At 37.8% G+C, this 11985-nt stretch overlaps 1 protein-coding gene across 1 annotated transcript; it reads right to left on the reverse strand.

Annotated features, from left to right (window-relative positions):
* Positions 1-983: 983 nt before the first annotated feature.
* On the reverse strand, positions 984-3226 carry LOC116003890. Its single transcript, XM_031243831.1, has 4 exons — positions 2720-3226; positions 2415-2585; positions 1682-2294; positions 984-1579 (listed from the first exon to the last, which is right to left on the reverse strand). Exons 1-4 carry the CDS (start codon positions 3224-3226, stop codon positions 984-986), a joined length of 1887 nt encoding a protein of 628 aa, XP_031099691.1.
* Between the last annotated feature and the right edge of the window lie 8759 nt (positions 3227-11985).

Below are 11985 nucleotides of genomic sequence, written 5' to 3' on the forward strand. Positions count from 1 at the left end.
TATTGGAGAAGGTATTACTGAAAGTCTCACCCACTAAAGAAGTCAGAAGGTTTGGGAAGAAAGGAAAGTTGAGTCCTCGTTATGCTCCTGATCCTGTTCCTGCTCCTGTTCACCAGGTTGTACCTGTCTAGTCTCCTGTTCCCAGTTGTCCATTGTGTTTCATGGATGCTGTTCAGGCGAGTTATGGGTTCTACCCCATCGAGGTTTTAGAGGAGAGAATAGCCCAAACTTTGTTCTAATGGGCCGAAAGAAAACTCTTGTACATATTTGTAGCTAGTATAGCTACCCTTTTGCTACTCATATATACATATATGAAGTTATGACGGGTTTTGACGATATGAAACAATTTCCTTATCTTCAGCCTGTGCATCTAGAGTGAGCTCTATCTGGATTTGATTGGGTTTAGTCTAGGTGTGGTGGTAACTACTCCGGATGTACGGTAAAGCCGAGCCGGGGTGTTACATGGCCCGTGACCCAGAGCTCTCGTTTGCCCTGTACACACTGGAAATTCTAGACGCCCCACTCGGCTTGGGTCACGGCCGGGATGCAGCCCGTGACCCAGAGCCCTATTCTGCTCTGTAGCTACTAGAATCGACGCCCAGGCATCACGGCTGGGGTCACGGCCGTGAGCCTGGCCGTGATCCAGAGCTATCTTTTCGCACTTCTGTTCTTTTCGCGCCCAAGTTCGGTTTCACCTGCAAGTTAGTCCAAAATATTCCCTAAAGCACTTCTAAACTGTGTCAAAGCCTAACCTCTTCAATTCTAACTATTCCCCACTCTTTCAAAGGTAAAAGAATGCAAATCTCACACCAAAAACAACCCCAGGAACACCCCGTAAACAAAGAAAAACTCCTATTCTACTCCGAACTAAAAATATAAAGAAAAGAGCAGTAAAATAAAATGCAAAAAGTAAAGGATAACATGGGGTGCCTCCCATGAAGCGCTAAGTTTACTGTCGTCAGCTCGACTCAACCTCATGGATATCAGGTGGGATTGTGGACCACGCGATCCGGTGGCCTTTTGAACTTAGACAACTCACTCATCCATCTTTTGTAGAAACCACCAGGACCAGAGAACTTTTTCTTTTGTTTCAGCACACTTGACAGGTCAGGGGGTCCAAGATCAATAGGGGAAATATGCAAATCCCCTAACTCAATCTTTCTACTTTCAGCAGTGCACTCACCCAACCCTTCTATCAAGTAACACTCATCCACATACGAGGGCTGGTGCTTCGCCATTTTGAATATGTCAAACTCAATCTTGTTCTCAGCCACCTCCATCACTAGTTTTCCTCTCCGCACATCAATAAGTGCACCAGCAGTAGCTAGAAAAGGTCTACCAAGTATAATAGGGACCTTGGCATCCTCCTCTATATCCATAACAACAAAATCCCCCAGTATAATGTACTTATCAATCATGACCGGGACATCCTCTAGAACTCCAACCGGACGCTTTATGGAGCGATCCGCCATCTGAAGGGTCATGGAGGTGGGTTTTGGTGCTCCCAAGTTGAGCCTCTTACATAAAGAATATGGCATAAGACTAACACTGGCACCCAGATCACACAGAGCACCCCCAACTACAAATCCACCAATGATGCAAGGGATGGAAAAACTACCTGAATCTTTCAGCTTAGGAGGTAGTTTATGTTGAAGAACTGCACAGGTCAAGGCTCATTCACTCAGATCCACCACCGCACTCTTCTCTGGCTTTTTCTTATTGCCTAAAATATTCTTCAGAAACTTCTTGTACGATGGAATCTGAGTGATTGCTTCAACAAAAGGCATGGAGATCTCCAGCTTATCCAACATCTTATGAAACTTGCTCTCTCTATAAGACTCCTTTGATTTCCACAACCTCTGTGGGTATGGTAACAGGTTGTAAGGTATAACCGAGTCATCTACCTTCTTGTTCTTCCTTTCATGCTTCTTACTTAGAGCACTCTCATCCTGCTCAGGAGCTTTCCCCTTAACACTGTCTCTCTGCACCACAGGCTCTTCCTCACTATCATCAAGAACATCCTCAACCTGAATGCCCTCATCCTTCTTATCAGCTTTCTCAGGCACTGGATCATTCGAAGGAAAAGGGGGGTCCTTCAGAGCTAATCCATTTCTAGTGGTGACTGCATTCACTTGGTGCCTTGGATTTTCTGTGCTTGCTGGCAGTCTACCATTCGAAGATGAAGGTTGATTAGAGAAATAATTACCTCCTCCTTGTTGCTGAGCCTTGAGACCATCTATTTCTGCTTGTAGCTTGCCAAACAACTGAAAATTCTCTGCTTGTAGCTTGCCAAACTGAGCCATCATAGTGTTCATGAGAAGCTGTATATCTACATCCTGAGATGGTCTAGAGGAACCTTGACCCTGAGTGTTCCCGAAATTCTAATTTCCTTGCTGGAACTGCCCTTAAGGTACATTCTGGTTATTCTGCCCAAAATTCTGAGGGACTTGGTTTTCACCCCTATTCCCTTGGTTACCATGAAATCCTGGTGGATTGTTTCTCACTTGATTTCCCTGATTGTTCCAAGAGGGAACAACCTGATTCCTTCCTTGCTGCTGATGGCTCCTATAACCTTGCCCCTGGCCCTGTGGTGTACAATAACCAATGAGATCAACTTGCTCCATATTAGGCTGAGGAATTGGTTACCGAAGTCTAACAAAGGACATGTCTGAGCTACATGATTTCCACCACAAGTTGCACAAAAGGCTACAAGAGGTACCTGTGGTACAGAATAGGGGTTAGGAACATAAGGATTCTGTGAAATCAGTGGAGGCTGAGCAACTGCCTGGACACTCTGAGTAGGGCCCTGTACTAACTGCTTTAGCATGTGTTGTATGGTATCTAGCTGAGCCTGCATTGCCATCTTTTCTCCAACTTCGAACATCCCAGCTGCTTTCTCTCTCTTGGGTATATCATCCCCCTCAGTGTACCAGTAAGTGTTGTTAGAGGTGATCCTCTCAATCAACTGCTCTCCAGCTGCCGGTCTCATATCAATGAAAACACCCCCAAAGGATGAGGTATCTAGAATAATCTTTGACCGGTTAGACAATCCCTCATAGAATGAGGACATAAAATCACCTGGGGTCATCAAATTCTTCGGACACTGCCTCCTCAATTCTTTAAATCTCGTCCAAGCCTCAGGAAGATCTTCATTGCCAAACTGCTGAAAATTTTGAATTTGCTTCTTTAACTTGGCAGCCTTTGAAAGAGGATAGTACTCTTGCATGAAAGCCTTGTGGAGTTGTTCCCATGTAAGGAAATGGTTGGCTGGAAAGGAATTCAACCAACGCTGTGCTTGATCTCTCAGGGAAAAAGGAAACAGTCTCAGCTTGATGGCTTCACTAGGAACACCATTCATCTTGATGGTCTGGCAGATGCGATCAAAATGCACAGTATGGGTCTTCGGGTCCTCAACCCGAGATCCTCCAAACTGATTGTTTTGGACCATCTGAATGAGTTGAGTCTTCAACTCAAAATTATTTGCTTCAATTCCTGGGTACACAATGCAATCTTCTTCAGTGAACTCAGGAGCTAATTGGGCTGCCATTGGTTCTGCTTGTGGGACCTACTGGGCAAACTGCTGGACCAGGTTGGGATTCATCTGATAGAGAAGATTTTGCATCCCAACCCCATAGCCTGGCTGTTGGTACACAGGCTGCTGCTGCATGAAAGGAGCTCCCAATCCTCCCCCAACATAGATATTTGGGTTTGGATCGGCCCTGAAGTTCTGTGCCTGATTCTGGACATTTGGATTTGGGAGGTCAGCACGAACTCCAGGGTTGTCCCCAACTGTTTCTCTCTGCCTCGGGTGCTGTTGTGTGTTGGCAGCAGTATGGGCTGGCTACCCAGTATTGCTACTATCTCCGGTCTCCATGTCTACTTCGAAGTCCTGGAACTCTCGAAGACATTACAAGAAATAATAAAGGAATAAGAGAACTTAACTGATAAAGAACAAATTCAATCTTCAATCTTTGATTCTAATCTTGAAATTAACTAATCTAATGTGAACTGATCTAAACTATGCTAGGGAAATATAAACTAAAACCTAGGGTTCAGAACTCTGTAAGGGAACCTCTTCAATTGTAGAGAATAGGTAGAATATATAGGAGGTAGATGCTTCAATTGTAGAGAATAGGTAGAATATATAGGAGGTAGATGGGTCAATTGTAGAGAATAGGTAGAATATATAGGAGGTAGATGGGCCAATTGTAGAGAATAGGTAGAATATATAGGAGGTAGATGGGCCTTGGCCCGAGAATAGGTAGAATATATAGGAGGTAGATGGGCCTTGGCCCATTAGGCAACTTCCAATTCTTTTCCAATTTGTATTCTTCCTTGTAATTTCCTTTTTTTCCAGAACTTGTCCAAATTGTTCCAATATTCTTCCTTTGTTGTTCCTTGTAGATAATTCAACACTTGGACAATATAACACACAAACAATTCCCAATTTCACTACGATAAGGGAAATACAATTAAAATAAGGGATGAATTATTGTATAAAATAGTAGATATCAGTAGGAAGTTGTGGATTTGTCTCATTGTGTTTGTATATATGACTGAGATCTTAGTTGTACTATAAACTCTTAATCTTGCAAACGCCTATTGATATTTGACAGTGGTAGTTTTCCCCCTATATGTTTCATGTGCTGTGAGATGTGTGTCATACATTCTCATGTGAAAGTATTGAACAAAATATTAATATTTATTATATTTGTAGAAAGTTAATGAATAGTTCATTTTGTTCTAATTTCATAACTTGATTACTTGATAGTAACAACAATAGCTTTGCAGATAGTTTGAATACTGATACTGCAATATGTCTAGTTTCATCAACAGTTTTTACATCCATTTTGCACATGTTTATTTTGAAGTTCATATTTTTGGAATTAGTATAAATGAGTATAATACTTGATTTTGTGTGTGTGTGTGTGTGTTTTTTTTTTTTTTTTAAATTTGTTTTGTTGATTTGATACTAATCTTGGAGTACCCACTGCTGCCTTTTCATAACAAAACTAGGCACTAGCACAAGGAAATCAAGAAGAAGCTAAGCAAATGACAACAAGATATAACAACACATATAAACAATAGATAATTACAAAATAAAGAAATAGGACTCAAGTTAGGGGCATTAGTGCATTACCATCTAGATGCTTTAGCACTTAAGGTTGGGGGAAGAACAATTACCTAGGGTCTTGAGGCAAGCACAAATAAATCCTAGTCAAGACAATGATTAGAACAAGGATTGCCCCACTCCCGTGGTGTATCAACCCAAGTTCTTGAAGAACAAATCCTATTTAAGCCCCAATCTACCCTTATTTCCATAAAAGGGAAATTGGGCTTGAGATTGGGAAGGCAAGTCTTCCATCCAATTCCCATTGAGATGAGAGACTTTCCAAACACAAACAACAATTGCTACGTATCAACTATTGCAAGATAGATTAAAGACCCAACTCAATCACATGAACCCTAGGTTGGTGTTCTTCCCCTTTTTCACAATAATCACAACTTAAGCATCAAAATAGATAATACAACCCTAACTCAAACCCATAAACTAACTACTCATGATTAAATAGCATAAAGAACACAAAAACACAAGTAATAAACATAAATCTTGATAAAGAAAAGAGATAAAGGGAATGAAAGCTTCTCTTTTGAAATGGGTGGAAGAATCTTGAAATTCAAGCTTCAAATCGAAGATTACAAGCTCAAAAAGTGTTAAAAACATAGATCTAAGCCTAATATAACCTAAAAATATGAAAGGAAGTGAATGGGAGTGTATAGGGTTCAACCATAGGTCAAAACCGAGTTCAAAATGCTCAAAACGAGCTTAAATAATTGCAGAACAGGTGCCATACGGCTGTATGGGTGGCCGTATGCTTTTGTGGGATTTACAGTGCATTTCTCAAAATTCTGTACAACTGTTTTGACTTCTAGGCTATTTTTCACTCTCAAAAACACTTCATAGCCTTTGTAGTCTTCAACAAAGTTGTATCCCTTCAAGTTCGCTTTCCAATGGCGCAAGAATCACCTCATTTGGACATTCCTAGGCTGAGATATGCTCAAAATACCGAATAGTGGCAGATTTAGACAAAATATGTAAGTTTGGACGATTTTGACCCCTTTGTCTTCATTTTTAAGCTTTAATGTCTTCATGAGAGTTGTATCCCTTTGAGTCTTCGTTCCAATGACACAAGAATCACTCAATTTGGATATTTATAGGCCGAGATATCATCCAATCTCTAAGATGTCGACGTGCAGAAATTTCAACACCTTAACCTTTTGCTTCTCTTTTGTTTTAGTTTGTCCAAATGATCAATACCATTGAATGTACAACTCTTAGGCTCCCTTGGAAGTGTTGCACCCATCTCCATAGCTTCTTTTTGACTCCATTGACTCTAAATGCATCCAAAATGAATGAAAATCCTCATGTTAGCTTCCAATGCTTTTCAACTTATACTCCTTGTAAAACAACACAAATAAGCACTAATTCTCATGAAATTTGGAATGATCTAAAAGCAAAATGACTTAGTGAAAGGGAGAAAAATATAATTAAACAAATAAACACTTATCAGTATGCCAACTTTGATTGGGATGAGACTCGAACTTAAGACCTTACTTATAAAAATTAATGGGTAAGTTAAAAGTTAACGAAATATTAAAGGAAAAGCTAATATTTAACGGAAAAATTAACGGATAATCATATGATTAAGGATAAATTTGGAAATATCAAGAAAAAATATAAATCCAAACAATCTGAACCATCCATTTGATTTAATAATTTGACCGTCATTTTTTCTATGCATTATAGGACTAACTTTCTTTGGCTCTTATTAGTATAGTAGATAGAATAGAGTGATGTACTTACTTTTGAATAATATTATCTAACATATTCGTAGTATATGTTCAACAAATTTTTTTTGAAAGGAATATGTTCAACAATTATGCTATCTTTGATTGTGATGGGGTTCGAACCTAAGACCTTATTTATGGAAATTAATAGGTAAGTTAAAAGTTAACGGAAAAGATAATATTTAACGAAAAATTTAATTTATAATCATATAACTAAGGATAAATTAAGAAATCTCGAGGAAAAATATAAATATAAACAATATGAACCATCCATTTGATTTAATAATTTGACAGTCATTTTTTCTACCCATTAAAGGCCTAACTTTCTTTGGATCTTATTAGTATATATATATATATATATATATATACATATATATATATATAGAGAGAGAGAGAGAGAGTATAGATAGTAGATATTGTGACTTGAATTTAGGCATTAATTATGCATATCTCCCACCTAAAAAGAAATAAGAAATATTCTCAACCACAACTTTGCCTTTAAATTTCCACCACATATTGATTTTTTACACTTCTTAACAGGGTGTTTGGTTGGGGGAGGGAATTAATTAGGGGGGAAAAGAATTGTAATTCGGTGGAATTGCAATTCATGAATAAAGTAAGAATTGAAATTACAGTGTTTGGTATGCAACAATAGGAGTGCAGCGAATTGTAAGGTTAAAAAATGATAAAATGACTAAAATGCTATTATGTTGTAATAGATGTTGTAGTATAATAATAATAATAATAATAATAATAATAATAATTCTTTAGAAGAAGAAGAAGAGGAAGAAGAAGAAGAGGAAGAAGAAGAAGAAGAAGAAGAAGAAGAACTCAACTAAATAACCCATAAATGTAGAATGAACAAGCTCATAATCCCCACCAAGATCACCTATGTATGTACCATAATCCATACACTTCACCATAATTTGCTTTGCATTAACATACATATGACAAACAATAGTACAAAAATTGCATAATAATTTTTTAATCAACCATCTCCATCCCCCTTTGGCTTTATATTGATCAAACATTTTTCCTTTGACTGGTGTAACCCATTAGCTCCCCTCAGTATAAATCTCCTCCTTTTGATAAACAGAATGCAAATGCAAAAGCTTAATTAAGTTGATTAAGATAACAACCTGATATGATCTTACAAAAAGATAGGCATGAAGAAGAAAATAGGGAACACACTATACACGTGGAAACGGAAGGAAACCATCCTGCCCAAGAAAACCAAGTAGAAGAAGGAAACGGAAGGGGTAGACCAACAAGGAACCGAAGACCTCCATAATGGCTGAAAGATTACGTAATATAAGTGTTTTATCAGGATTAGTAATTAGCTTTCCTAATAGGAGTAGGAAAAAGTGTTATATATTTAAATAGTTCATAGCATTATATTAGAGTTGAGCAGAGAACAATAATTTATTTCTTTAGTATTCATTCTTTCTTCTTCATATTTTTCTAGGTTTATTCATTTCAAGATAATTACCTGTCATTCCGAATAGTTCCGGTTTGATACGAGAACGTATCACAACCCAATCAAACAAGTTTAACTGTCGTATGCAATACCGTTACGTAGAAAGAGAGCATACACAAGTATCCCAATAAATTCACCAAAATTTGAAAACCATGAGGATAACTCGACACATAATTTCAAGGACTTGTGTACTGTTGCACAATACTGAAAGAAAAGTCCTTTTATGTTTTTGGACTTTTGCTTGGAATAATTTATTTTTATTGTTCACTAAATAGCAACGCTCTAGTCCCTAGACATTGTCAGAATATGAAAATAAGTTCCATTTTTTGTGTGTTTGAACATCTCGCATGCATTTCGAGAAGGGAGTAAGATGACTTTAAGGAAGTTGTCAAGTGTTGCACCAATGATTGATTTTAAAGGATAGCATCAGTGCATTAGAGAGGGTATTCTTAAGAGGAGCAATGTGAAATTTTGAACAGTATCTTAGTGCTGAATCACAAAGAACGTGATGAACATAGCATAATGACATTTTCAATAATGAGATATAGGCAAAATGTCAAAAGAAATATAAAACCGAGGAAATGACATATGAAAACCAGAGTGTGTATTCATGACTCATGAGAGTGTTTTTTGTTTGGGAGCGGGTATGATTATCACTTCGTAGCAAATATCAGGAACTAGTATAACTACTACTAACCACATAACAGTATATTATTACCCTAGAAATTAGAAAGTAACAAAATTAAAGGAATACTATTTGAGTTAGCAGAAGAATATACCCAATTAGGACCAATGCTCAGATCAGGAGTCTGAAGGGGCCTCGGAAGGATCAGATTAAACAAAACGATCAGGTGTAGCAGGACGTTGTTAAGGTGCAAATGGACTAGATTCACCCTTAGAACGGACATGCACAACCCAGAAGGATCAGATTCTGGTTCAGAGATGGCAGGTTCACTGGTTCAGCTCAGAAGGATATAAGATGAATTGAAATAGTCATAGTAGTACCAACAAGATTTGTAGCTTCAAAAGGGTCATACTCGTGAGCACTGAGATGCTTTGATTCAGGAATAACCACAAGCAAAATTCATAAATCTCATTTCTCAAGAATAGATGTGAGTACATATTTTGTGAGATGAGTTTGGTTATTGTAACATGAAAGGACATGGGTAGAGGCAATGCCAACAGATCAACGCACGAAAAATATGGCGCCCTAAGCAATCCTGTTTGACAACAAAGATAGCAATGTCTGCGAATGTAGCCTCTTCGTGGTATTTTGACAGCGGATGCTCTCGGCACATGACAGGTAACAAAGGATTTCTTAAAGATGTGATTGAAGAAAATGCTGGACATGTCACATTTGGAGATGGTAAAAGAGGTGAAATCATTGGACGAGGAACGTTGAACACTGAAGGTATGCCTAAACTTAAAAATGTTTATTTAGTGAAAGGGCTAAAAGCCAATCTAATCAGTATTAGTCAGCTATGTGATCAAAACTTGCTAGTTAGATTCACTAAAGAAAAATGTAAAGTTTTCAGTTCAAATACTTGTGTTATGGAAGGTGTCAGTTCACAACTTAACAAACAACAATTCAACTCGACACAACACAACTTGTTTCAAGAATCACCTTAGCTTGGCACACAAGATCCATTCTCAAGACATTAATCAAGCACCAAAATCATTAAAGTGTGTGAAGATCAAGTGTGCACAAATACTAAGTTGAGTTTATGTAAAACTTGGCTTTGAATGAGATTTTATAAGCTTGCCTTTCATACTCCCACTAGCTCAACTCTAAGAATGCATGCTAAGATCAAATAGGTCTCTTATTAGGCTTGTAATGCGGTTACGGGTGAATGGCTAACAAAGAAGGGGTCTGGAAAATAAACAAAACAGAGAATTTCACACTTATTCACAATTTGAGCTAGAAGAGACAAGACAACTATGAACAATGGAACAATTTACAATTTAGGACAAAGCAACACTTGTAAAGTGGTGCGGGTTGAGTACAACTTTCAAAAAGGACAAGAAACAATTTCAAACTTTACTTCTTCTTCTTATTTTCTTTTCAATTTTTCTCAATTAAACATTTTCTCAACATTTTTTTAAACATCATCTTTTTTCATTTTTTTTCAAAACACAACAACCAACAAACTTATTCATTGAACTAAGACCCTTACACTTAGACAAAGTTATTGATAAAACTCCGAGATACCCTTAAATCAGGCACATTTTAGGGTGTTTTATCATGTCTATAGCATCCTTACATGTTAAATTATGTTCGTAAATGCTTGAAAATCACTAACTGATGCACAAAAGCTACTTTTAGCTTAAAAGAAGTGAAACAAGAACCCTAGGAGCAAATAGGAGCAAAAGTTGAGCTTAAAGAGCGAACCAGGCAAGAACGGAGCCCCGGAAGACCAAACTGGATGGGCACACGCGTGTGAGCATGCGTGAAAACTTTCCAGTAGCCTCCCGTGCACGCTCACACGCGTGTGGATGGCGTGGAGGCGGTGCTGCGCGAATTTTGACTAGGGTTGTCATTTCGGAGACTATTTAAACCCCTTTGATGAATTTTCAGAAGAGGTTCCCAGAAAATTAGTTTTCCTTTTCTTAGTTTTTCCTTAAAAATTTGGAGAGCTTTCTCCATTTTTCTTAGTTTTTTAGATTAGATCAATCTCTATTGTAGCAAGACAACAAGCTTGGATTGAAGATCTTCTTCTCTCTAGGTGATTTCTATTTCATTTCTATAATTTTAGTTATCTTGTTCTTGGATTAAATTAGCTTTTGCTTGAATTTCATATTATGAGTACATAGTTTAGTCTAGGGATTTGGATCGTGTGATTGAATATTGCTAGTGTGATGAACTTATCTCTATATCTTGGATCTATGTGTTTGTGTTGATGGATTATCTATTCTTGTCTATTGATTGTTGTTTTGATGAGATCTTGTTTGGATTTGACCAATCTAGATGAGAGATTGAACTCTTGACTCTTTCATGTCTTTGATTAGAGTTAGGATTTGAAGCTTGACACAATCATAGTTCCTATGGACTTCTTAAGAATAGTAGGATAGTGTGTAGCTTAAGTGTTTGATGAAATTCCTCTTACAACTTTGGATGCTTGAAGGCACTCCTATGTCAAAGAAGCCTTAGTACACAAAGGTGGAAAAGGAGTAAGACAACACACTCTTGAATAGCCAATATCCTAGCAATCCCAATCCATGACCTTAGACACTCCACTATGCAATATCCATAAACACTATCCAATCCCTACCCCTTTTACATATTTACAAAATCCTTTTTACTTCACTACTCTCTTGCACTCAAACCAACCAAATGAACTACTCTCACTCACAAATCCACCCTTCACCACACTCGAATCCTATGCATGATCCAATCAAGTAAACTCCCGAACACTTGACACACGTCCACGTCCCTCCTTCGAGACCGACACTCGGGGAGTCACAGACTTTTCATTTTAACACAAATATCTTTTGACGAATCAACCCCTACACAATATTGCTTCTTCAAAATGGCGCCGTTGCTGGGGAGGGCAATAGGTTGTCATATGTTTTTGTTTACTTTGATTGCATGAATGCTAGATTTGAGCAATGTTAATCCATTCCACTTAATTTTGTTTTATTTTTATTTGTTTTTGCTACTA

Source organism: Ipomoea triloba, chromosome 14 (assembly GCF_003576645.1).
Source record: "Ipomoea triloba cultivar NCNSP0323 chromosome 14, ASM357664v1".
NCBI lineage: Eukaryota > Viridiplantae > Streptophyta > Magnoliopsida > Solanales > Convolvulaceae > Ipomoea > Ipomoea triloba.